This window comes from Urocitellus parryii, chromosome 13 (assembly GCF_045843805.1).
Source record: "Urocitellus parryii isolate mUroPar1 chromosome 13, mUroPar1.hap1, whole genome shotgun sequence".
NCBI classification, from domain to species: domain Eukaryota; kingdom Metazoa; phylum Chordata; class Mammalia; order Rodentia; family Sciuridae; genus Urocitellus; species Urocitellus parryii.
The window spans coordinates 46851028-46874345 of NC_135543.1; the positions used below are offsets into that span (position 1 = coordinate 46851028).

General features: G+C 42.3%; 1 protein-coding gene across 1 annotated transcript in view; it reads left to right on the forward strand.

Annotated features, from left to right (window-relative positions):
* The window catches only part of Slc35d4 (solute carrier family 35 member D4), a 116958-nt gene that overhangs the window by 45004 nt on the left and 48636 nt on the right, over positions 1 to 23318 (forward strand). Inside the window, exons 6-12 of the mRNA XM_026388070.2 lie at positions 397 to 422; positions 4146 to 4197; positions 5660 to 5708; positions 6960 to 7005; positions 8216 to 8251; positions 12662 to 12696; positions 21670 to 21739. Of these exons, the coding sequence (XP_026243855.2) occupies positions 397 to 422; positions 4146 to 4197; positions 5660 to 5708; positions 6960 to 7005; positions 8216 to 8251; positions 12662 to 12696; positions 21670 to 21739 (314 nt within the window). The remainder of the gene's footprint in view (positions 1 to 396; positions 423 to 4145; positions 4198 to 5659; positions 5709 to 6959; positions 7006 to 8215; positions 8252 to 12661; positions 12697 to 21669; positions 21740 to 23318) is intronic.

The window sequence follows — 23318 nt, forward strand, 5'->3', positions numbered from 1 at the left end:
CCCGTCTCAAAAATAAGTAAATAAAAATAAAGAGACAGACCTAGAAGAGAAGTTGGATTAGAGCTTAATTTGTTTTCCTACGTGGATATGGATGGCGTCGATCTCTCTCTCGTTTCCCTGTGCTTGATATGGAAGATTCTAGAAGGTTGCCCTGACATCATTTTTCTTTTCATAGGTAAACATTCTAATGGTGAAAGTGCTTTGCCGAGGTGACTCAGCTCTGGAACTGAGTCATCCTTCATTTAGTCCAAGCAGAAAAAGCTTTAAAAAATAGTGAAGTGTAGCAAGCTTGCAAAACCTCTAATAAATTCGTTCGTAATTTATTTGCTTCTTAATTGAAATGTTTTTTTGGGGAATATTTTTGAAGACTAATTATGTGTCTTTACTTTCATACAGAAAACATCTCCTGCAAAGATCTGTAGGTAAGTTTTTAAAAAATCAAAACATCTCTCTAAAACATAGGATTGAACCTCATTTTAACTTGGGTGATAGACTTTTGAAGATTCTGAGAGCTGACAGAGGAATTTATTATGAACAGTTATATATCCCTATTTTGTGTCTTATTTTAAAACATATTCTCTCCTCTCTTTCTCTGCAAAATTTTATTTCTAAGGGGAAAACAAAACTAACTCGTGTTAGATTTCAGCTCTTGATGCCCCAAAACTTTGTAATAAGTTGTGCAATACTGGTGGAGAACTGAAAAACATGGAGATGACTTAAATTTTTTAAAAATAATGCAGTTTATTGAGGCTCTAAGATGTTCCACTGTGGGAAAAGCATTAGCCTGTGAGTCCCAGGATCTAAATTGCAGTCCTGGGCACAGCACAGTGATGGTGGGCAAGTTTCTGCCCCCTCTGAACCTTGGTTTCCTCGGCAGAGCATGACTGGACTCTCATACAGGTCTCTCCACCTCTGAATTTTCGTTCTAACTCCTTACCTTGTTCTCTCACCCCTTCCTCCTTCCTCTGCTGTAACTGAGATGCTCAGTCCCACGATAGAAAACCAACAGCGATGCTTTGATACACAGATTTAGGATTTTTGTTTCAGATATTTCTGGGCTTCCATCCTTCTTTTTTCTTTGCCTTCATTACAGGTTACAGCTGGAAAGGAAAATGTAAAACAAAATTTCAGGACTCACCACTTGTTTACAAGGAGATTCTCAAAGTGTTAAAGAGAGGCATCAAAGCCCCTAATATTTTGAGGTAGCTGGCACCCTGACAGGGTAGATTCCTGCCCAGGAGGTGTGAGCTGCCTGAGGAATAGAAAGTCTGAATTAATTAGTAAGAAATAGAGCCAGAGCCAAAAATTAGATGAAAGAAAAGTGGAGCGCCTGGTAGGTCTCCAGTCCTGATAGGAGCTGGAACTGAACAACTGAACATGGATTCAGTTCTTTATTCAAGGGGGAGGGCTTCAAAGGCAAGGATAAGGTTTCAGGGGCAGGGGTCTTGCAGCAAATGGGTTGATTGTCATCTTAGCAAGCTACCCCCATCTCTGAGAGGCTGTGTGGCTTCAGCAGGTCACTGCATCTCCAGTGCAGTGCTGAACTTAGACAGAGCTAGGTACGAAGTCACATGAATTGGGCATTCTCAACAGCAGGGTTACCACTGGGAGTTCCCAAGACCAGACCTTCCTGCCTAATGGCTTCCATGTCGTTTGGGTTCACACACAGTTCACAAATGCTCCCAGCACCCTAATACCTGATAGATATATTACTCAAGTACCATAGGAACCAGACCCCGGTCTCACCCCCTGGGTATCCCCCATCTCCTTCATCCTCAAGGGATTCTCTGCATGAGGGGATATCTAAATGTGCATTCCCTGGGTGGGAAGGAGCCTATATTCCAGAAGGCCCTCTACTCCAACAGACACCAAACCTATGAGGAGTCTCCTCTTCTCCCACCTAAAGCCTATTGCCTATTGCTGAGCAGCCTCAGCAGCCCCCTGACAATCTCTCTTCCACTCACCCCAGTCTTTATCTTGCGTTCTTCTCTAGGTCACTTTTGTGTGTGCATTGAAAGCAGGGAGGCTGAAGGAGGAGGTAGACTGGGTTGGAGAATTTTCTGGGCCTCATGCTGTTCTGCATTCTCCTGTTTTGACCTTCCCAAGTCTGAGGGTTCCTCTGTGCCAGTCTCCTGCTCTGGTGCAGCCATCTGGTGTCATTACAGCAGTCAGCACTTGGAATTGGTTAGCATCAGTTTCCAGTATATTGAGATCGTTACTATCTGCTTGTTGAATGTTACATAGGTATGATATAATACATTACGTGCACAAACATCTATATCATGTAATATATATGTGTGTATAATCTATGATCTATAGAAGAATATAGATTAATCTATATTCTATATTTAGATTATGTATAAATATGTGATCTATATAAAGAACATAGATCACATGGGATATGTATCAGTATGAGATGCCATATGACAGAATCCCCTGAAAGTGAAAATTCTGTATCCAGTGCTTCTTTTCATGCCTTGATCCTCTGCTGTTTGTCTCCTGATGGAATAGGTCAGTAGTGAGGGCCTAACATTATATATGTTGTTGCACTTATAAAATGAAAAGAGAAGAGAGACCAAGACTTAATTTGGGTTTTGGGCTTTCTGATGCCTTCTTTTAGGAGAACAGAATGATTGGGGAAAGCTACAGGCAAAGTCATTTTGTATATGAAAACCAGAAGACAGATGCTAAAAACCAATGATTATTGAGCCAGTTCTAAATGAACTTTGTGATGAATGAGGATAGTTCTCTGAAAATATCTGATGGGCAACATTATTTTTTGTGCAAGAATTTTTGGAAGACATTATATTGTGGAAATCTCCAAACATATAAAAAAAAGTAGACAGTAATATAAGGAAGCCCATCTACCCATCTTCCAGCTTCAATAATTTTTAATTTATGGATCTATCCACTGCTTCACTTCAGTATGACTTTGAAGCTCATCCTAGCACCATAGCATTTCATCTGTAAATATTTGAGTATGTAAAAGAGATTTTTCTAGTAACAATATTTATATGAGAAATAAAGTGTAAACCTATAGAGAGGTTGCAAGAATATTACAATGAATGCCCATGCACTATTCACCTACATTCACCCAGTGATAACATTTTTCCATTCTCTCTCTCTCTGTATCCCTCCCTCTCCTATCCTCCCTTTTTCTCACATATATAATGCATGTCTACACATACCTAACATTACCCAAAATACAGAAAGTTATTCTTATTTTTCTGAACCATTTGAGTGTGTATTGCAAAGACCATGACCCTACTCCTAAATATTTCAAAGCATATCTCCTAAAAAAAGCAATCCTTTTTATATAACTGAAGGGCACTTACTAAATTTAGGAAATTGATATCTGATACAATACTGTTATTAGCTAATATCTCAGCCCAAGTTCGTGTTTTTCCAGGATCCCAGTATTATCTTTTGTAGCAATTCCCCCTTCAAGAATGTCATGTCTCTCTTGTGTCCTTTAATCTAAGACAGTTCCTCAACCTTTCATTGCCTTCACATTTTTGAAGCTTACAAGCCTGTTGTGTTTGTGGACTGTAAGTTTGGTTTTGTCTCAGCCTTTTCTCCTAATTCAATTCAGCTTTCACCTGTTTGACAGCCACATGTGTGATGTTGTACCTGAATATGTCCTATCAGGAGGACAGGGCATTGATCTATCCAGTTATTGGAGATTATTGAGTCTGAACATTAGATTAAAGTTGTGTACAAAGGATTTTAATAAGCTTTTTTTGTTCGTTGTTTTTCTGTTGTTGTAACTGGCATGATGGTGATCTGATTGCCTAACTAGATACTCATGTTTTCTGGGGATCTGTAGTCAAAAACCTCCTTTTATTAGCTGTTTGACAGACACACTGTTTCTTGAGTGAGCCAGCTCTGCTTTTCATGTGTCCTGCAAGTGCCCGATGCTGGGCAATGGCTAGCTGAGCCGCAGAGAAGATGTCTGGCTGTCAGCAGAGAATGTAATTGAAAACCACACAGGAGTCGGGGTTCTCAGAGGATGAAGGGGGAACTGGGTTGGTCTCAGGCTCTTTGCCTCCTCCAAACTCCAAGGGATCTGGTCCAACCTCCACACTCTCTGGGAAGGGCTTTGATGTTGAAAGGTGAAGCTGCCTATTTTATCTGCCTGTCCACAGTGCCCTCTTCCTCCTGGCAGCTGCAGGGTGCCTTCCCTTCAACGACTCCCAGGTAAGTCCAGGTAAACTCCTTTTGCCTTCAAAGAGTCTTTTACTCTCTGAAGTCTCGCATGTGTGCAGACTTTCCTAGTCCTTGCTTTGAGAATGAGGATAACCTGGCCTATGCGGAGGCATTCAGAAGCTCCCAGGCTGGGGCCTTTTGGCCCAGCAGCACCGATTCCCCCAGGCCTTAGAGGTCTGGCCCTGGGTTGCATGCATTTCATTCTTGTGCAAGTCTGTGAACCTGCACTCCCATGCCTGGGTCGCCCCAGCCTCAGGCATTGAGGCAAAGTTGATTTTCCTGCTCATCGCCAGGACCTCTGCTGGAAGTGATGTTTACTTGATCACCCTGTGCCAAATTGGAGATTTCCTTATGGGGCACTAAGGACCCATTGCATCCCCAGTAGCCATCTCCTTGCTGGGTTTTTCTTTCTTTTCTGCCTCCCTTTCTCCCCCAGCATTCTTAAGTGCCACCCCCATGCCACCCCAGTGTCAGGCTCTGAGACTTTGTTGTGGCAGAAATCAGAGTCTATTCAGAGCAAAGGGAGAGGGAGATGGACAAGTGAGCAGTCAATTAATTATGACAGGGAGACCAGGACTCAGTCCAGAGAGGTAGGGAGGCTATGAAGTACCTAAGAAGACTCAGGGACTTGGAAAATAGGAACAGTTAACAATGATAGGATCCTGCTGTGTGCCGTCCCTGCACCAATTCTTTTTATGCCCTATTTTACTTAAAATTTCACAACAATTCTGTAGGACAGGGACTATTATTATCTCCATATAATAGCTAAAGAATAGTGAGGCCCAGAAGGTCACAGAGGGGATTTTAGAATGTAACCTAGATCACTCTGGTGCTAGAGCCAGGCACTGCTTACTGAACCGAAATCTGAAAGAATGAGGAAAAGTGCCAGAGGGGCCTTGGGTATGCTGGGATTTGACTTTACTATGTGGCCACCCCATTCTAACTCCTGCCTTCCTGGGACTTCCATCTAGTGGAGGGTGGGCGGAGATGGAGACAGACTGAGAATAAGGAAACTGTAGAGTGTGCCAGCTATATCGAGGGCTGCGGAGAATAATAGAAAGGGAGAAAAAGAAGGAGTCTGCTTGGCTAGTAAGCAGAGAGCATTTGTTTGGGAAAATGTAAGCCATCCTTGTTCTTTGAGGGTGGGGGGCTGTAGTCATGACTGGAGGGTTTGTGGGGGCTTGTCATTGAGGTCCTTGAGTGCCATGAGTTTGGATTTGCACATAGTGTGGTGGCAGTGTGGGTAAGGGGGGCTGAAGGCCAAGCTGCATCAGGAAGTTGTTGTAGGATACTGGGTGACATATGAGGGAGAATGGACCTAGACCCTAATGATGCTGGTTTGAAACTTGCTGGCACTGTCCTTTGATGACTCAGGTTTCTGCCTGCTGTGCGGGGTGCTGTTTGTACTCAGAGCTGTTTTTTCTTTCTTTCTTTCTTTTATCCTGTGTTACAGTTTGATCCAGATGGATATTTTTGGGCTGTAATTCACTTATTCTGTGTAGGTAAGTTTTAACTAAATGCTTACTTAAATATTTGAGGTATGTTTTTTTAATTGGTACGTTATAATTTTACTTAAGAGTGGGATTCATTATGCCATATTTGTGTAAGCACATAATTTGATCATTATCATTCCCGTTGCCTTCCTTTTCTCTCTTCCCCTAATTTTCTAGCTGTATTCACTGATAGTGACTCTGGACAATAGGAAAATTAAATCCAAGGTTAAGGGCTGGGGTTCTAGTTCAGTGGTAGAGCACTTGCCTAGGATGGGTGAGGCACTGGGTTTGATCTTCAGCACCACATACAAACAAATAAATAAAATAAAGGTTAAATTCATCAAAAAAATCCAAGGTTAAAATTAAGTGGGCATTTTCTGGATTTGTTTTTCTATTTTGGAGTTTTCTTCAATTATTTCCCTTTCCAATATAGTTCCCTTTCCTCTCTTTCATGATAAATATTGGCTCAGATTTTGCCTGCCAAGCCCACTGGTAGAATGCTGGCTGTTCTTTCTTTAAAAGGGCAGAAAGGAAGGAATCCAAAAGCATATTTTAAAAAAGCAAGCAAATAGTAATAATAATAATAATAATAATAATAATAATATCAAGTTGGTGTAATAAAAGAACCATCTGATTTTTTGTTGTTGTTGTTTTTTGTTTTGTTTTAATACTGTGGATTCAAATCAGTCAGGGGCACTTAACCACTGAGACAGGATCTCAGGGCCTTGCAAAGTCACTGAGGCTGGCTTTGAACTTTTGGTCCTCCTGGCTCAGCCTGCCAAGCCACCAGATTTCAGGCATGCGCCAGCACACCTGGCAGACCATCTGATTTTATTTCAAAGTCATATGTTCAGTGTTTCTTGTTTGTAATCTTAGGGGGAATAAACAGTGCCTTGGATTTATTAACACAGTTTAGAAATGTTCAGAAATCCCTCAGTGTTTCTCTTTCCCACGTGCATTGTGTGAAGGAAGTAAAACCTTCCTTTTAATTATATATCTACCTGTGGATCATGACACTTTCCTTGCCTGGTGCTCCCTGTGGGCCACTTGAAGGACTGACGTACATTATCATGGAGGACCATTGAATTCACACCCTTGAGTCCCTCCCATGTTCTTAGTCCTCTCTTGTCAGTGTGTGACCCTCATAGGGAAAAGGGGACCAGCAGCTGTGCTGTTAGGGTTCTTCTCTGCCTGGATTTTGTACTTTCTTGAAAGTGCAGGCAGCTCTTTAAGCAGAATGTCATGTGACTTCATTTCCAGGTGCTTATAAAATACTACGGAAGTTCCAGAAGCCCAGTGCATTAAGGTAAGCTCTGAATGTTTGGTGAGTTGTTTGGTTAAAGGAAAGAGATGAGATCTATTCAGCATGAGATTCTTCCATCTGGCCAGACTCTCTGCAAGTCTGGTTGCAGGAGGGCAGCAGAGAGCCCTCAAAGCTGTCTGTCCTCTTGCTGCCTGCTGCCCCAGCCACTCTGGGCCAGGCCCGCTGCCATCTGAGAGGGATCAGCTTTCAGCTAAGTGTGTAGAGACATGGATCACCTTTCCTTCACGGGCAGCCATTTAGATAAGAATTTAATGAAATGTATATGATCAGCTGCTTTGGACCCCAGTCGACTAGGTTTTTTTTTTTTCCCCAGTACCTTCCAAACTTGACTCAGTTTATTCCTAGGAGTCTCCCTACTTCTGTTCTTGGATAAAATAAGACCCTCGTTGCAGCCAGCAATGGAGTCCCTTTAGAATTATGGCCTCAGTTGAGGGGGACTAGCTGCCTCCGGGTCTTGGGTCCTGAAGCCCTAAAGAGGAAAGGCCTGAAGGCGGTGGCCTGAGAAGGTCAGGGCCTCTGAAAACCCCTAAGCACCTTTCACTTCCCAAGCACCTTTTTTTTTTTTTTTTTGAATAAAGTGTTTTTGTAGCAAGAAGCCAGTAGAGTTGTCTTGATAGACAGGATGCCCTTTAAATTTGAATTTCATCTGAGCAGCAAACTTTTACAGTTTAAGTATGGCCCATGTGATATTTGGAGCATACACTAAAACATTGCTATATCTGAGAATTCAAATTTATTTAAGTGCCCTTTACTTTTGTTAAAAATGGTAACCCTAGAAGCCAGTCTAGTGCCCTGAGATAATTGATAGTCCTTTGAAAGTGGTCCCGTGCACACGGGAAGCCATCAGCCACACAGGTGAACATGTGGTGTGTTATGGCACTTAACTAGGAACTGTTTTTAAAACAATAAACCGGCGGGGGCGGGAGGGGGGGAGGGAGGGATTATATGCAAATTTAAACATTTTAAAAATAATTCAGTTATACAAAATAAATTTTATAAAGTTATTTCAGGTTAAAAAAACACCCTGGAATTAGTTTTGAATATTTTTTATTAAGAATAAAATTTATTAAGAATTTATAAAGTAGTAACATGTAGAAATAAAATTTATTAATAGTGGATAATGACTGTATTGTGTTTTTAAAAATTTCTTCTGTTGTTTCATATGTTTTATCTTTTTTCTCTCATTCCTTAGTGACATTGACCAGCAGTATTTAAACTATATATTCAGGTAAAATATAATTTGCATTTTGAAGTACCAATGCATATTCTTCTAGAGCTAATGAATTTTATTTTCCAGTAATGTTTTGATTAGAGAGCAAATGGGGCTGCCAGGAAAGGAAGTTAAATAATTTGTGAGATGACCAGAGATGGGAAAACCAGATAGTTGTCTTGCCCTTAGACCAGGCCTCCGTCTAGCCTGTACTTCAGAGGGCCACATTCCTCCCCTTGGAGGCTAAGGGACATTTCATACAGACCCCACAACCTCACTTCTAGATTGTGCCCTTCAATCCCCTACCCAAATGGCTCCAAGCTCCCTTCCAGGCCCTTCCAGGTCTTCCCAAATTGTTCCTATTAACGGGTGTCCTAGAGAGGCTGTTACCAGAATGGGATGCAAACAGAGGATGTCCTGTTCATGTACATATGTGGAGAATTCTTGGGGAGCAGGAAGGAACCTGGGGTGCAAAGAGAAGAGGGCACATTGGGAACCCAGAGTCAGAGGCCAGATCTCCCCATGCTGCCACCTTCTGACACAAAGCTCCAAGCATTCTCAGAATTCTAAATTTAAAAAAAAAAAAAATATATTTTTTAGTTGTAGTTGGACACGATACTTTTGTTTTATTTATTTATTTATATGTAGTGCTGAGGATAGAACCCAGGGCCTCGCTGAGCCACAACCCCAGCCCCAGAATTCTAAATTTTAATCTAGATTCCAGGTTGTTTTCAAGGTGTATTTGTTCAGGTAGGATCAAGTTTGAGGTTTGGGTTTTGACTTTTAAATTGGTATGTGGACTATTGTTTTACCCTTGTCTGAGCCAGGCTGAGGATGGGGTCACCCTGCTAAAGAAATGCTGGGACTCATTCTTGGATCTCAGTAGCCTCAGTACTAGCCGTTTGGCCTCTGGGTCTTGGGATCTGAAGCCCTAAAGAGGAAAAGCCTGAAGGCAGTGGCCTGAGAAGGTCAGGCCCTCTGAAAACCCCCAAGCACCTTTCACTTCCCAAGCACCTTTTGTTTTTTGAATAAAGTGTTTTGTAGCAAGAATCCAGTAGAGTTGCCTTGATAGACAGGATGTGCTACCACACAGACCTGAGAGAGAAAATGCCCAGTGTTGTGAATTTTAGTGAAGAGGGCCAAGGTTGGAGATGTGCCCCACCATTTGGTCATGCTGATTTCTGGAGGAAGTTATTCTACTTAAAACATTCATCTTGAGCTGTGTTCTCCGTGTGCAGAGGATGCCGGTAAATTTCCTAGTATTTATTAAAATGCCTGTGTGAATGCAAGACATACCCCACGCATCGCTGTGGGCCACCTTCATGCCCAGCAGCAGTCAGTCACACTCTGCTCAGACCCACCAGCTCTTTCAAGAGATTTTTCTGAAAATACAGAAGGCTATTGTTATTTAAAATACTTCCAAAGACTAGGGGTGAAGTTCAATAGTACAGCACTTGCCTGGCATGCACAAAGCTCTGGATTTGAACCCAGCACTGCAAAACAAAACAAAACCAAGTTTCTAAGCCATTGTGCCATTATAGGCAATTCTTCTGTACAAAACATATAACCAGATCGCACAGCAAAGGAATAGAGATATAGAAAAATGAACCTCTGTTGACCCTCAGCCCTTTCTTCTGACCTCCCCACCTCCACCTGGAGCGAGGATATTTATTGCCTATGATCTGGGTACTCCCAGCTTCCTGGCTGAGGCTGTGGCATACCCTGCTTAAGCCGTGACTGGTTCCAGGTTTTTTCTGGTACAAATGATAAAGAGGTATTCAGTTTCCCCTTGGCACTGGGTGCTAAGGGTATTGGTGTCCAGAAATCTGCAATCTGCTCAGATTTATGGTTTGTCCTTATTGGGGCCAGCCTGGAGTGCTGCATGCCAGGGTGAAAAAATTGGTTTGAACTCTGAATATTTTGAGAAATGCAAACAGTTGGATGGTTCTCTGCCTTTGACAGACACTCCTACTTCACTGAGGATGGATTTGCTCCCTGACCCTGACTTCTTGATGTTTCTAATATAGACAATAAGGAACCACATAAGGGGAAAGAATGAAGGAAAAGGAGAATGGGAAAGGCTGTCCACAGGCTGAGCATAAATAAATTGCTAAAATTGGATATCACTTTGCTCTGCCTTTTGAGGAACTTAGACAATGTGTAAGGAATGAATGTTATAGAATGACCTTGTAGTACCAGTTCTTTTTAACACGAGGCAGATACTGATCTCTCTGTCCATTAAATTAAAAAAATCACCACAATGTTACTCATTTATTCTCCATCTCCTTATTTTCCAGATGCAATTTTGTGTATGTGTGTCAAAGGGAAATAGGTATTCTCTCTGGGGTATGAGTTAGAGAAACAGAAAAAAAGTATTGGAATTTGGCATATGTAGATTATGGTTTCCTTGTGTTCTCTCATTTTATTTCCTATGAGCACAGGATGTTTCAGTTTTGTTTACCTGTTTCTTCTTAGATAATAGAACAGTACCTGACACATATTAGACTCTCGATAAATATTTATTTGAATGAGTGAATTTTTAAAAGGCCTGCTATTTGGCATGATATGCCTTTTATGTTAGTATAATTCCCTCTTTAGAGTTTACATGTAACTTATGATCTTAGAACTATTGGGGGCTTCAATTTATATTTTTCTTCAAATGTATTCCTACCACCGATAACCTAGAGATAATTAACTACATTATAACACATATTGAGCCCTGATGTATGCATGACACTATATCCATGTAGGTACTTGGGATTGAGAGATGAATAAAATATAGTTCTCGCCCCCAAAGGGGTCACAGCGTAGGACTTAGGAGTGGGTTAGCATTGTATTTGCAAATTTCCAGACAGGAGTTAGAAGACCAACTCTTTCCCTTAATTATTTCTACCCCCTCATATTTTGGAGTGACCCTTATGATGGGAATTGGGGAACCATGGCAGGCCCTGAGAGATATTTTGGGATGGAAAGAGGTGCTTCATAGCTGCAATAGGAGCAATTTCTTTTGCTCCTGAAGTTATAAACAAAAGAGGATCCAGGGAGTTCAAATAATGGCATATGAAGAGATTACAAGTTTTCCAAAAAATGACAAGATGTCAAGTGAAGACTTACAGAGCCCATGTGAAGGACTAATCATTCCACAGTCTCCAGTCTTGTGTAGTATGTGTACTTTTCAGAGCTACAAGTAAGCCCTGTCTTACAAACCGACAACTTCCTTAGGATCCCCATAATGGGCTCTTCTCCATTGTCCTCCCAAGCATCCTCTCCTGCTCCTTTGCCAGCCATACTGCTACTGCTCAAGGGGACACAAGAAATGGACTTTCAAGGCAGAGCTCAGGAGAAACAGAAATGGTGCAGGGAGATAGCCCTAGGAGCAGGGCAGGGCTGACAGTCTAACAGTGGTTTCTGCTCACGGCCACCTTCCTTAGGACTACCTACAATGTCACCACTCGCTGGAGATTGCCTATTGTGAGCCTTGGTTCCAGTGCATTTTAGAACTGCCTGGGCCATCATGGAGAAAACTTGTCTGGACCCTGCCCTGGGAGATTCTGATGTAAACCAGGATGCTGGACTAGTCTGATGTGCAGCCAGGGTTGAGCCAGAGCAGGCCATTCCACACATTTAAAAAAAAAATTCCTTCCCATACTTAGATGTCAAGTTTTATTCCTAACCTCTAACTAGATCGACTGTCTGGATAGCATGGAGTTTTTGTAGAAGAGGCTGAAGAAGGGGGGATTCAGTCCACTGCAGTGGGCATTGGATAGCATGCGGGCACCATAGAGGGGTGCAGGGATACAGAAGTTTCCAGAGGGGAAGAATGGGGTGCCACGGTCCAATGTAGCTCACATCAAAGAACATTCCTCCATCTCCTTTCCAGACCCCCTCCCCGCCCCCTTCTGTGGACATCTATTAAACTTCAGTCCAGGTAGTTTTCAGCTGTAGTTTGAATGGATCAATTTGTGGGCAGGTTGGAAATTTAATTACCTTAAACACACTTCACTTTATGGAAAAAGGATACTCAGCTCACATAGCTCCATGGCTAGCTTTTAGATTGCAACCTATTTGTAATGTGGAGTGCCCTTGGTTTAGCTCTTAAATACTCTGCATAAATTAAATGTGATCATAGTTATGGTCAGCCAGGGCTGAGAAAAGTGACATCATTGGTCCTCAGGTGGGACAGACAGGAGACCTTCAGTCTGTCCCAGGAAGATTCAGCCTTCTTGCCAAAACATTTTAAGAGTTTCTCACTCTCTGAGTTGGGCTTAGGAAGAATGAGACCAGTCACTATAGAAAATTCGCTTTCAGGCCAATTGAACTATTTCCAAGTAAAATGAATGGAAATGTATGGTTTTATACCCCCCCCATTTTTTTTTCTTTTTTTGTGCTGGAGAAACTTTCTTGACTACTTTGCTGTGTCTTTTTCAGTGTGGTGTTTCTGGCATTTGCAGCTCACCCCACAGGTAAGCCATCTGGGGTGTTTGTGGGTTGTTTTACATTGACCCTGTTTAACCCAGTGTTCTGAGTTTGGTTGTTATCTCTGAAGACATCCCAAAAGAGAATATGGTTACCTTCCAGTATGTCACCCTGAGAGTTAAAAAATGGTCCACCTACTTGAATTTGCTCTTAATAACCCAATACAGTGCACCTGGGGATATAGCTCAGTGGTAGAGCACTTGCCTAGCATGTATGAGACCCTGGGTTCATTCCCAGCACCACAAAAATTAAAGTTAAAAAAAAAGACCCACTGTGACTTTATTGCCCAGGAATTTTTTCTTATCTCTGATGCATTTTATTGTCTGTGTTTTCATCTAGTGTGATCTCAGATATTTAGCTGAGCCTGTTTATTACCTGCCAAGTCATCTAGTGCTTGTTTTGCCCTCTTCTAAAGTCCCTTACCCAAGCATCCAGAATGGCTGTTTTGGTGCTAAAAGGATTTGGTGAAAAAATTCAAATACATTCCATTTCTAGCTGACCTCATTTTGTAAAGTTTTAATCATACATCACCATCTAATTTTCTGAATTCTGGAGTAAAGAAGTCAATTTTAAAAGCTTATTTTCACCCTATTGCTGCCTCAATTACTCTGTAGTTGCTTTTCAGATTAAGGAATGGATTACCTGGATTCCTGAATTACAATGCTCTAGTCCAACGTGGGTTGGGTTTGGTTTGTTTGTTTGTTTTACTTTGAAAGGCTTTGGAGTCATATTAGTCTATTTTCTGTGGTTAAAAACACAGTACCATAGGTGGGATAAATTATAAAGAAAATAGGTTGCTTTGGGCTCCCGCACTGACTCATGGTTACAGGGCCCCATCTGATGACAACCTTCTTGCTGACAGAGTCCTGAGATGTCACAGGGCATCATATGTTGAGATGACACCAATGGAGAATGTGTCATTTCTCTTCTTATGAACACCAGCATTCAATCATGAAGGCCCCACCTTGATGACCTTATCTAATCCTGTTTCCCAAAAGCACATGTCTAAACATCATAGTTGGATTAAAAATTTCCTCTCTCTCTCTCTCTCTCTCTCTCTCTCTCTCTCTCTCTCTCTCTCTCTCTCTCTCCTCTCTCTCTCTCTCTCTCTTTTTAAGTTCTAGGGATTAAATCCAGCTCCTCCTGTGTGCTATGCAAGTGCTTTATCACTGAGCTAATTCCCCAGCCTCCTCTTTTATAATTTTATTATGAGACAGGGTCTTACTAAGTTGCTATTGCCTTGAACTTGCAATCCTCCTGCCTCAGCCTCCCCAGGTAACTGGGATTCCAGGTTTCCAGGTGTGCACCACCACACCAGCAGTTTCCACCCTCCTAAGACCTCACAATGAGAGTTTGACTTCAAAGTGAGTTTTGGAAAGGACAAACCATATTCCAACCATAAAAGAGGCTGTAAAACAGTAGTGTCGATGTGTGATATGAATGAAAATATACATCTTATCGGTCATGCTCTTTATAGCATGGTAGAGTGTTGGAAAGAGCATTGACTTAGAATTGGAACATCTTAGGCTCCCTCATGAGTGACATGAAGACTTTTTTCCCCCCTTTTTTGTAAGCAATAACAACAACAAAAAAAGAAACTAATGTTTTTTGACCACGGACATGCCTGAAGCACTACCTAAGTCCTGGAATCTCCGTTTTCTCATGTCTAAAATGAGAAAGGCGGGCTGGATTCTTTCTAAAGCCTTCAGCTCTCACCCTATGCTCAGTGACAGCATTGTGTGGCAGTGACAGCTTCCATTGGTGTTTTTAGCTGCTTTTAACTGATTGAGCTAGTTTCCTCCATAGTGACCCTGGAGTAAGGCTATTGGATTATAAATGCTGTGTCTGAGCCCACTCTCCTAAGGATCATTCAGATCACTTTTTCTTAATGCATTACTCTCTCATTCCCACTCACTTTTGTTTGCTCTTTCCCACAGCCTGGGGACATCTCAGACTCTGAGGTTTGCTCTTGAGTGTCCTCCCCTCTGTCATGTTGAAAGCCTTTCCTTTGTACAATGATAAATCCTACGAAGCCATGCTGAACCCTAAGCAGTTTCTATCTACCCGTACAGCCGGTTATCTGCCTTCAAATCCTGCCTCTCGTCATAGCGTCAGTCACCTGGCAGATGTTTTAGAATTCTCTCTCTCTTTGAAATGTGCACTTGTCAAAAACCTTTGGAAAGTTATATTTACTGATTCTCCTGATTTACAGGTTCATTTACTTCCTGAATTATTTGTAGGGGACGTGGGTGAAAAATTTTTTACCTAAAGAGATCATTTTGCCCTTCAACTAAGAGATTATGCTGTTCCTTTGTCAACTCGTGATTAGCAGAGCTGGAAGGAAGCTTAGCAATTAGCACAGGTGCTTCCAGATTTTACAAGTGAGGAATATGCAGCTCAGAAGAGTTAAGTGATATGACCAAGATGATGCAGAGTAGGGGTTTAGCAGAAGGAAAAGCACTTTTAGGTCTCCTGACCCTACTGCCAGGTTTTTCTTTTTGATTACTGCTTTTTTCACTGATTCTGTTCTTTATTATAAAGTGTCTCAAGCAAGTGAATACTTTTGTAGGACATTCCTGATTTCTTTCTAGAACTTCTCTTGATGTGGGAAGCATTTTCTCCACCAATTTCCAAGCATGGTGGTTGTTGGTAATAGTTTATCTGAAAAGTCCAACTTTTCACCTTGAGTTATTACTAAATTTTTAGGCCCATATAAGAATATCTTCATGCATTGTTACTCTTTGAGAACACAAAATGGTCAGCCACCTAATATTATTGAATAGTTTAGACAGAAGAATAATTTAAAATGGGCATCAATCTCTTTTATGAGGGGATACAATATTCTGGAATTAGATAATGTCTATGGTTGCATGTTTTAGCTCGATTTTTTGCTGCTGTGACCAAAACAATTGGTAAGAACAGTTTTAAAGAGGGAAAAGTTTATATGGAACTCACAGTTTCAGAGGTCTCAGTCCATACCTGGCCGGCTCCATAGCTTTGGGCCTGAGGTGAGGCAGAACATCATGGTGGAAGAGTGCGGCAGAGGAAGTCAGCTCAGGACCTGGCAATCAGGAAGCAGAGAGAACTTCACTCACCAGGAGCAAAGTTTAAATCCCAAAGCCAATGCCCCCAGTGACCCACCTTCTCCAGCCACACCCTACCTGCCAACAATTTCCACCCATTTAATCCATATCAGTGAATTAAGGCACTGATAAAGGTAGGCTCTCATAACCCAATTATTTTACCTCTGAACATTCTTGTACCGTCTTACATATGAGACAACAGTTTGGGGGAACACCACATATGGAAACCATAACATTACATAGTTCTGTGAATATACTATAAACCACAGAAAAGTGGTTTATAAAACTTTATTTGATTTATTTATTTTGGTACCAGGGATTGAACCCAGAGGTACACAACCACTGAGCCACATCCCCAGCCCTTTCTGTTTTTTATTTTGAGACAGGGTCTTACTAAGTTGCTTAGGGCCTCTCTAAGTTGCTGAGGCTGGCTTTGAACTCATCATCCTCCTGCTCAGGCTCCTGAGTCACTGGGTGGCATGCGCCACCATGCCCATCGAAAGGTATACTTTAAAGGGTTAAGTTTTATAGTATGTGAATTATATCTCAATAAAAATATGTAGAGAAAAATAAATTTCTCTGATTTGAGAACCTGTTTGGAACTTAATTATGCCAGAAGAGGATCCTTAGAAGGATTAATTTTCCTTCAATCATATTTCTAGGGGCTGTGGATGTAGTTCAGTGGTAGAGCACTTACCTACCTTGTATGAGGCCCTGGATTTGGTTCCCATCACTGAAAAAAAAATACACACATACACACACAATGTTATACATATGTAAATATATAAATACTTCTATATAAAAATATGTAAATGATACTTGCCCCCATTCCTTCTCCTGAGGCTTCTAACCCATTGCATGGTAAGTGTTGAGGACTGATCTGCAGTAAGCAGGACAAGTGAGTCATGGAACCTGTGGGCTTCCTCAGAGAGAGCCTTGCACACTTCTCTTGAAGGAGTCCTTTCTGCAAGTTTGGTTTACTATGACTTCATGCTAGCTGAGGCAGATCATTGAAGAGGCTGGTCACTGAAGAAGCTGGATTTAGATATTTGAGCTTATGAGAAGGATTTTGCTGGGTCAGTGATAGTGGCTGTGCCTCTTATGCCAATAAGTAGCAGAGATCTTGGCTTCTGGTGCAGTAAGTAGCCGAGGTTCCCCAGCAAAAGCATACCCTAATGCTATAGGACTCAGGAATCCTACAAGCCTCAGTGGCCATCATAACAGGGCTTCTGCAAAGGCCTAGGGAAGGTGAAAGGACACTCACAGGGTCCACACAAAGTCCAAAGACCAAGCCACACACCAAAATCTCATGTAAGAGATTTATTGTCAGTAGCATGAGGCAAACTAACAAGGCTGTCCCTTCAAGGAGAACAGCAGCTGTCATGGCACTCACAGAGCAGCTTTATAGCCCGCAAAGAGGAATTTCAGAAGCTGCTTAGGACTTGCATCATAAGCTGGGATGGGGTTGATCGTTCAGCAGGTACACGTCTTACGGGAAGTTAAGCAGCATTGCCTCAGAATTGAAACTTTGAAGCCTCTAGATAAATATGACTAATCTGATGCCAATATTGATCTGAGGCTAATAGAAGGTCAGTGTGGGATGAGGTACAGATTGGTGACAGCCTTCTGGAAGAAGCTGGATACTTCCAAGTACACCAGTACCAAGTTCAATATTCAATCCTTGAGAACTCCAGGGAAACACTGCAAAGCCATGTAGTCTTCTGTGTGAGGTAATATAAAGGTATGTTCTTTTTATAAAGGTGCTCTGTGTGTGATCACTAAAGTCATCTTTATTGCCTATTTAGAACTTTTACAAATTGTGTGTCAAGGTGCCTTAAAGATATATCTACTTTTCCTTTCACTTCTTATCAGGGGAGCGCCATCGATTGCAAACCTTGGTAGCTGTGGGGTTTGTTCTTGAGTGCCTGCATGGATGAGGACCATTGAGTGGTAAAACAATCTTGTCTAGAGTACTGAAGCTTCTTTTGAAATCCAAATGAAAAGAACCTGTCCAGGTCTTGAGCACCATTAGTCTTTAGGAATTCTCAGGGCTGCCACAGTCAGCATGGTCTATATAAATAGTGTCCTGATCACTGATGTCATATAATACGTAACCTATGCAGCTGTCAGCAGCAGCCCATGGCTTCAAAAAGTGCTCAGAAAGGCCCCCAGGGAGAAGTCATGCTTACGTTGGGTCTCACTATAGTGTCCCCTCCAAAACTCATGTGAAAAAAAAAAAAAGAAGTATCCAGGAATAGTAAAGTGCTTGTCATTATTTGTCAGAGTAGCTAACCAAAACAGATAGATATTAAGGTAGAAATTTGGTGTGTGAGAAGACAGAAGCTCAGGATCTAGAAGACTCCTTGGGAGTCCATTACCCTGAACTCTCTGATAGTTCCTAGTGGCATTTTTTCATGGTAATATGCAGCTGATTATAAAGTTTTGGCAGACAGAACAGCTAAGCAGGATTAGTGAGTCTTGTATGTATTTTATTATTATTATTATTTTGCATTACAATTCTTAATACACTTTTATGCCACCAATTTATCATGTCTCTGGTTGTTTAAAAGGTATGCTGACACCAAATTCACATCTTCATACATCTTGTATGTATTTTTAACTTTGTAAAAAAGTACCAGTGTTCCAAAGCATTTGTACCATTTGTCACTCTCACCAACACTGCATGTGGTCAGTCTTATTTAAGCTCTTCTAGTGAGTCCTGGTCTCTGCATAGGGCTTTAGACTAAGCTTCTCTCCTCTCTCACTGATGAGTGAGTGGAAGACGAGCTTCCTTGTAGATGAACCTTTGGGGTATGTGGGATCAGGTAGACAGTTCTCCATGCCCTGGACTCTGAGCTTGCCTCTGGGTGGGCAGAATCTATCACTTCTTCTAGCCTCATTATTCCTGTAGAAGTCAAAGGCTCTCAGAATCTTGCTCAAGAAGAATCCCTCCTTTCCTCTTGGACTGTTTTAACCAGTAGTAGAGAGATTCTTCCTAAGCTTAAAAACTTACACTTCATATTTGTATGGAGGCCCCTCTGCTGTGGTATTTGAGAGAGAGAATTTCAAGGAACCAGAGGAACAAGGAGACCACAGGCCTCTGACCTAGCCATCAGGGTGCTGCTGCCTCTGTGTGAGATAAAGCAAGCAACAGGAATCGCTCCTGGGAACTGACCTCCCATTCTTCTGCCAGTTCTGATGACTGAAATGTGGTGAGAGGGAACTTTCTCCATGTTCACATCTCAGTCTCGAGCATGGCAAGACTGGGCCACATCTCCCACCCTGGCAATTTTGTGCTCTGTGATCTTCAGAGAAGTGGGATTCAGTCCCCCACTCAGATCAGCAGAGTTTGCAGTGGAGCACAACGGTGATGGGTCAACTCAGACTGGATGGCGTCACCTCCTGTTGCTGCCACAAAGCATGTTGACAGCTCTCTGGCTTTGTGCTCATGCTGTTCGGCGGTGCAGAGTGTTGGTTTGAGAAGGTTATTGCACATGCTTTTAGGCTTCTGGGTTGAGCTCTGGTGGACTTGGACTTGGCCAGCCACATGCTGCACCCCCTTGAGGGGTATTGATGGCAGAGTTAGTAATCTTTGCTGTTTAGGGTTTCTGTTTACAAGTGCCTTAGGGCAGGGATGTGGCTCAGTAGAAGAGCACTTCCCTGGCAGGCACAAGGCCTTGGGTTCAATTCCCAGTACCACAAAAAAGAAAAAAAAAGTGCTACTTGAGAACAAGAAAAAGGAGCATCAAAGGAGAAGCATCTGGAGTCAACTGGAAATTGAGGACCATATAGCCAACTGGAAACACATTCTCACCTGGAAAAACAAGCAATCCTCAGACCTTATAGTTGTCTTGTGTTCAGTAGGGCCTGCTTGTGTCAGGTGAATGGCGACACAGTGGCTGCAGAGATGAGTAGGGTGTCTGCTCTCAAAGATTTCCTAGCTCTAGGAGGTGGGACATGAGTGAGTTCAAATAAGTCCGGTGTGTGAAATATATGATGGTGTTAGAAATGGCTCAGCAGTAAGGGCAGACTTTTTTATTATTTTTTTCTCTCTCAATTTATGGGATCCATTTTCAGGGTCTGGGTGAGGGTAACTATCTGACAATTCCCTGAGAACTGTGATTTATTCCTTATTTTTCTCCCTCCCAGTCTCCCATTCCTCCCATTTCTCTGCCCTTTGGACCCCTTCCAAAGCCTGGGCCGGGTTGTAAAAATCGCCAACTCGCCCATACGTCCTGTTCGCCCTTCTAGAGTGCTTCCGATAAAAGACTGGGTGCCAAGAGGAGGCACAGCCTAAGGGGTCTCAAGGTCCTGGACATAATTGCTCACCCTCTCTGTCATTCCTCATTATCATACTGACTGCACTGTACTTCCTCTCACACTGAGACGGAAATTGGGAAAGAGCCAGGAACCAGCAGCTGCTGAAGGGACAGAACCAATTCTCCATGGACATCCCTTCCGCATGCCTGAGCAGGGGGCTTTGGCCACTCTTGAGGTTCCAGTCCCCAGGGTTACTTTGGCTGTTCCTTCTGCGGGGAAACGGACCTTACAATACAGCTATACCCTTCGTGAGCTGGAGATTTGATCTGATGGTGTCATTTCCAAGTTCCTGGTTAGACAGCACAAGTATTCAGTGGCATGATGGCCCAAAGAGAACAAGATCTCGTCACCTCCTATCATTCTTCATGAAAAATCCCAAGAAATCCTTTAAGTTAAACACACGTATGTGCATGAACAAATGAAGATAATTGTCCACTATTAAAAAAAAAATCTTTCAGAGAAATAGAATCCAGAACTTTCTTCCCAATAGATGGTTGAATCATTTGAGATCATTTAGATCTCTGAGGAAGTGTAGAAGCCGATGTGTCTTTGGTTCTGAAATGCTTGATTAGCAGGTCTAGTGTGGAGGAAACATGGCCTGTTCCACTGCTATTTGATGTTCCATGAATATTTAGAAAAGTCAGCCCTTTCATTCCAGTCCACCCAGAACTGACATCCAGACCCAGGGCCAGGGGTCTGGAGGCCAGGCTCCTGCAGACTCTCAGAAATTCCAGATTTGGAAGGATTAAGCTATCCACTGTGGAAATGCTTAATTCCTTTTCTCAGGACATTTTTGGAAGGCTTTCTGCTTTTTTAATCTCCTGACTTCTTGTTTGTGACCAAGTTCAAATTCCAGAGAGGGAAGCCGCCAGTATGTGTGATTATTTCCTCTTGCACTAAGTGGAACTAAAAGAATGAACTTACTTCACAAGAAATAAATGTACCCTTTGGACCTTAAACTGAAATGAGTTGCACAGTCAGTCTGGCCCCGGTGCTGCTGGTGCAGTAATTAAATACGAAAATGCAAAAAGATGTCAGGAGAATGCATTCACAATCTTTTTTTAGACATAAAACAGAAAAATTGAAAAGAATCTTAAGAGACTTTCCCCTACCACACCCTCCCTTGTGCAGGGATGGCTTCCTGGTGAAGAGGAAAGGTTTTAGAGTTTGAATTAACTGGGGGGCACATTCTGGCCCCACAGTTCAAGAAGCATGCAGTCTTAGACTCTCCCTTAACTTCTCTGCACACCAGTTAAAATGGGGACTATAGAATCCCATTGAGTTGTTACAAGGATGGGCAGAGATAAAGACAGAAAGCTTTTAGTGTGGGCCTGTGTATGAAGATGCTCTTGCTACGACATCATTGTTGTTGTTATTATCTTATTAGAAAGCAGCGCCAGTAACAGAGTCCCTAGGAATGCCAGAGTGAGATTGCTCAATGTGCAGGGCCTGCTGTGCCCAAGACCTTTGCCTTGTGTTTCCTGGGGCAGCTGGAAGAGGGGCATAAGGGCATGAGGACTGTGGGGGCCATTGTTTCACTATTGCTGTGCTCCTCAGGTGACCTGTTCAGTGTCCTGGACTTCCCGTTCCTGTATTTCTACAGATTCCATGGCAGCTGCTGTGCCAGGTAATGTTGAACTTACTAATGTGTATGCTTTCTGTGCAATCAGCTGTGACTTTGTGAAGTTCAGGGTCACTGCCAGTCATAGGAATAAGTGGCAGAAGCCAGTGGTGGTGGGTGCAGTGGGAAGCAGCCTGCTCGTCCCCTGCAGGTTGTTCCTGGCACCCAAAGATACTCAGGGCTGGCCATGTGCAACAAGGACCCCTGCCCTGCAGATGTCACTCAGCCAGGGTGGTGGTTTTCCAATGTGCTGAAGAGTGGGGCTTCCCCCACTCTTTTTCCCTTCATAAGCAAATCTCATAGAGGACTTTAATATATATATACATATAAATTACATATTATATAATAATGTATATAAATTTCAAAGTAGGTAAATATATATTTTTCTTTTTGAAAAATGTGGTGGTGCCCACCTATAATCCCAGCAACAAGGGAGGCTGAGGCAGGAGGATCCCAAGTTCAAGGCCATCCTGGGAAAGTTAGACCCTGTGTCAAAATAATAAATAGAAAGGGCTGGGAATGTAGCTTAGTGGTAGAGCACCACTGGGTTCAATCCCCAGCACCAAAAAAAAAAAAAAAAGTTTGCAATTTTTATCTTACATATCAATATATATAATATATAAATATTAATATATTTTGTGGTTTTGGGAATCAGATCCAGGGGCAATCTACCACTGAGGTACATCCCTAGTCCTTTTTAAAAATTATTTTTTATCTTTAGTTATTTATTTATTTTTCAGTTTTTTGGTTACTCAGATTTGAACTCAGGGGCACTTGACCACTGAGCCACATCTCCAGCCCTATTTTGTATTTTATTTAGAGACAGGATCTCACTGAGTTGCTTAGCACCTCCCTGTTGCTGAGGCTGGCTTTGAACTAGCCATCCTCCTGCCTCAGCCTCCCACACCACTGGGATTACAGGTGTGTGCCACTGCTCCCGGCTTATTTTTTATCTTTAGATAGGATCTTACTAAGTTGCCCAGGTACTCCTCAAATTTGCAATATTTCTGTCTCGGCTTCCTGAGTCACTGGGATTATGAGTGTGCACCACCGCTCCCAGCCAGAACTTTAATATATTAAACTGATATAGCTGATTCAGTTCAAGGGAAAATTTGGTTCCAGAAGCCCACCCGCTCAGCTTCCACTTGGACCTCCCTTTTACTCCCAAAGGCAGACCCTAGAAACCGCCATCGAATCCTGAAACTTTTAGAAACAAATTGTAGAAATCAGTGACTAGATGTCTAGACAACAAGGTGATCATTAGTATTTGACCTTGGCAAGGAGTTGGGGATATAGTCGAATCAGATGGATTTATCCAGACACACAGAAGTTCATTCCCACCTTTTCTGGCGGCAATCCTGAGAAGGGGAAAACTTCTGTGGGAGGTCTCAAAGCTTGATTTCTGGTACAGTGGGAAGAGCGGACTTGGGCTGAGCCCCAGAACTACTACTTATTAACTTTGGGCAGTTTACACCAACTCTTCTAAGTCTTAGTTTTCTCATCTGTAAAAATGGAAAAATAATACCAATATAGGGATTTTCATATATATCAGATCAAATTATAATATATAAAGTCCTAAGCCTGG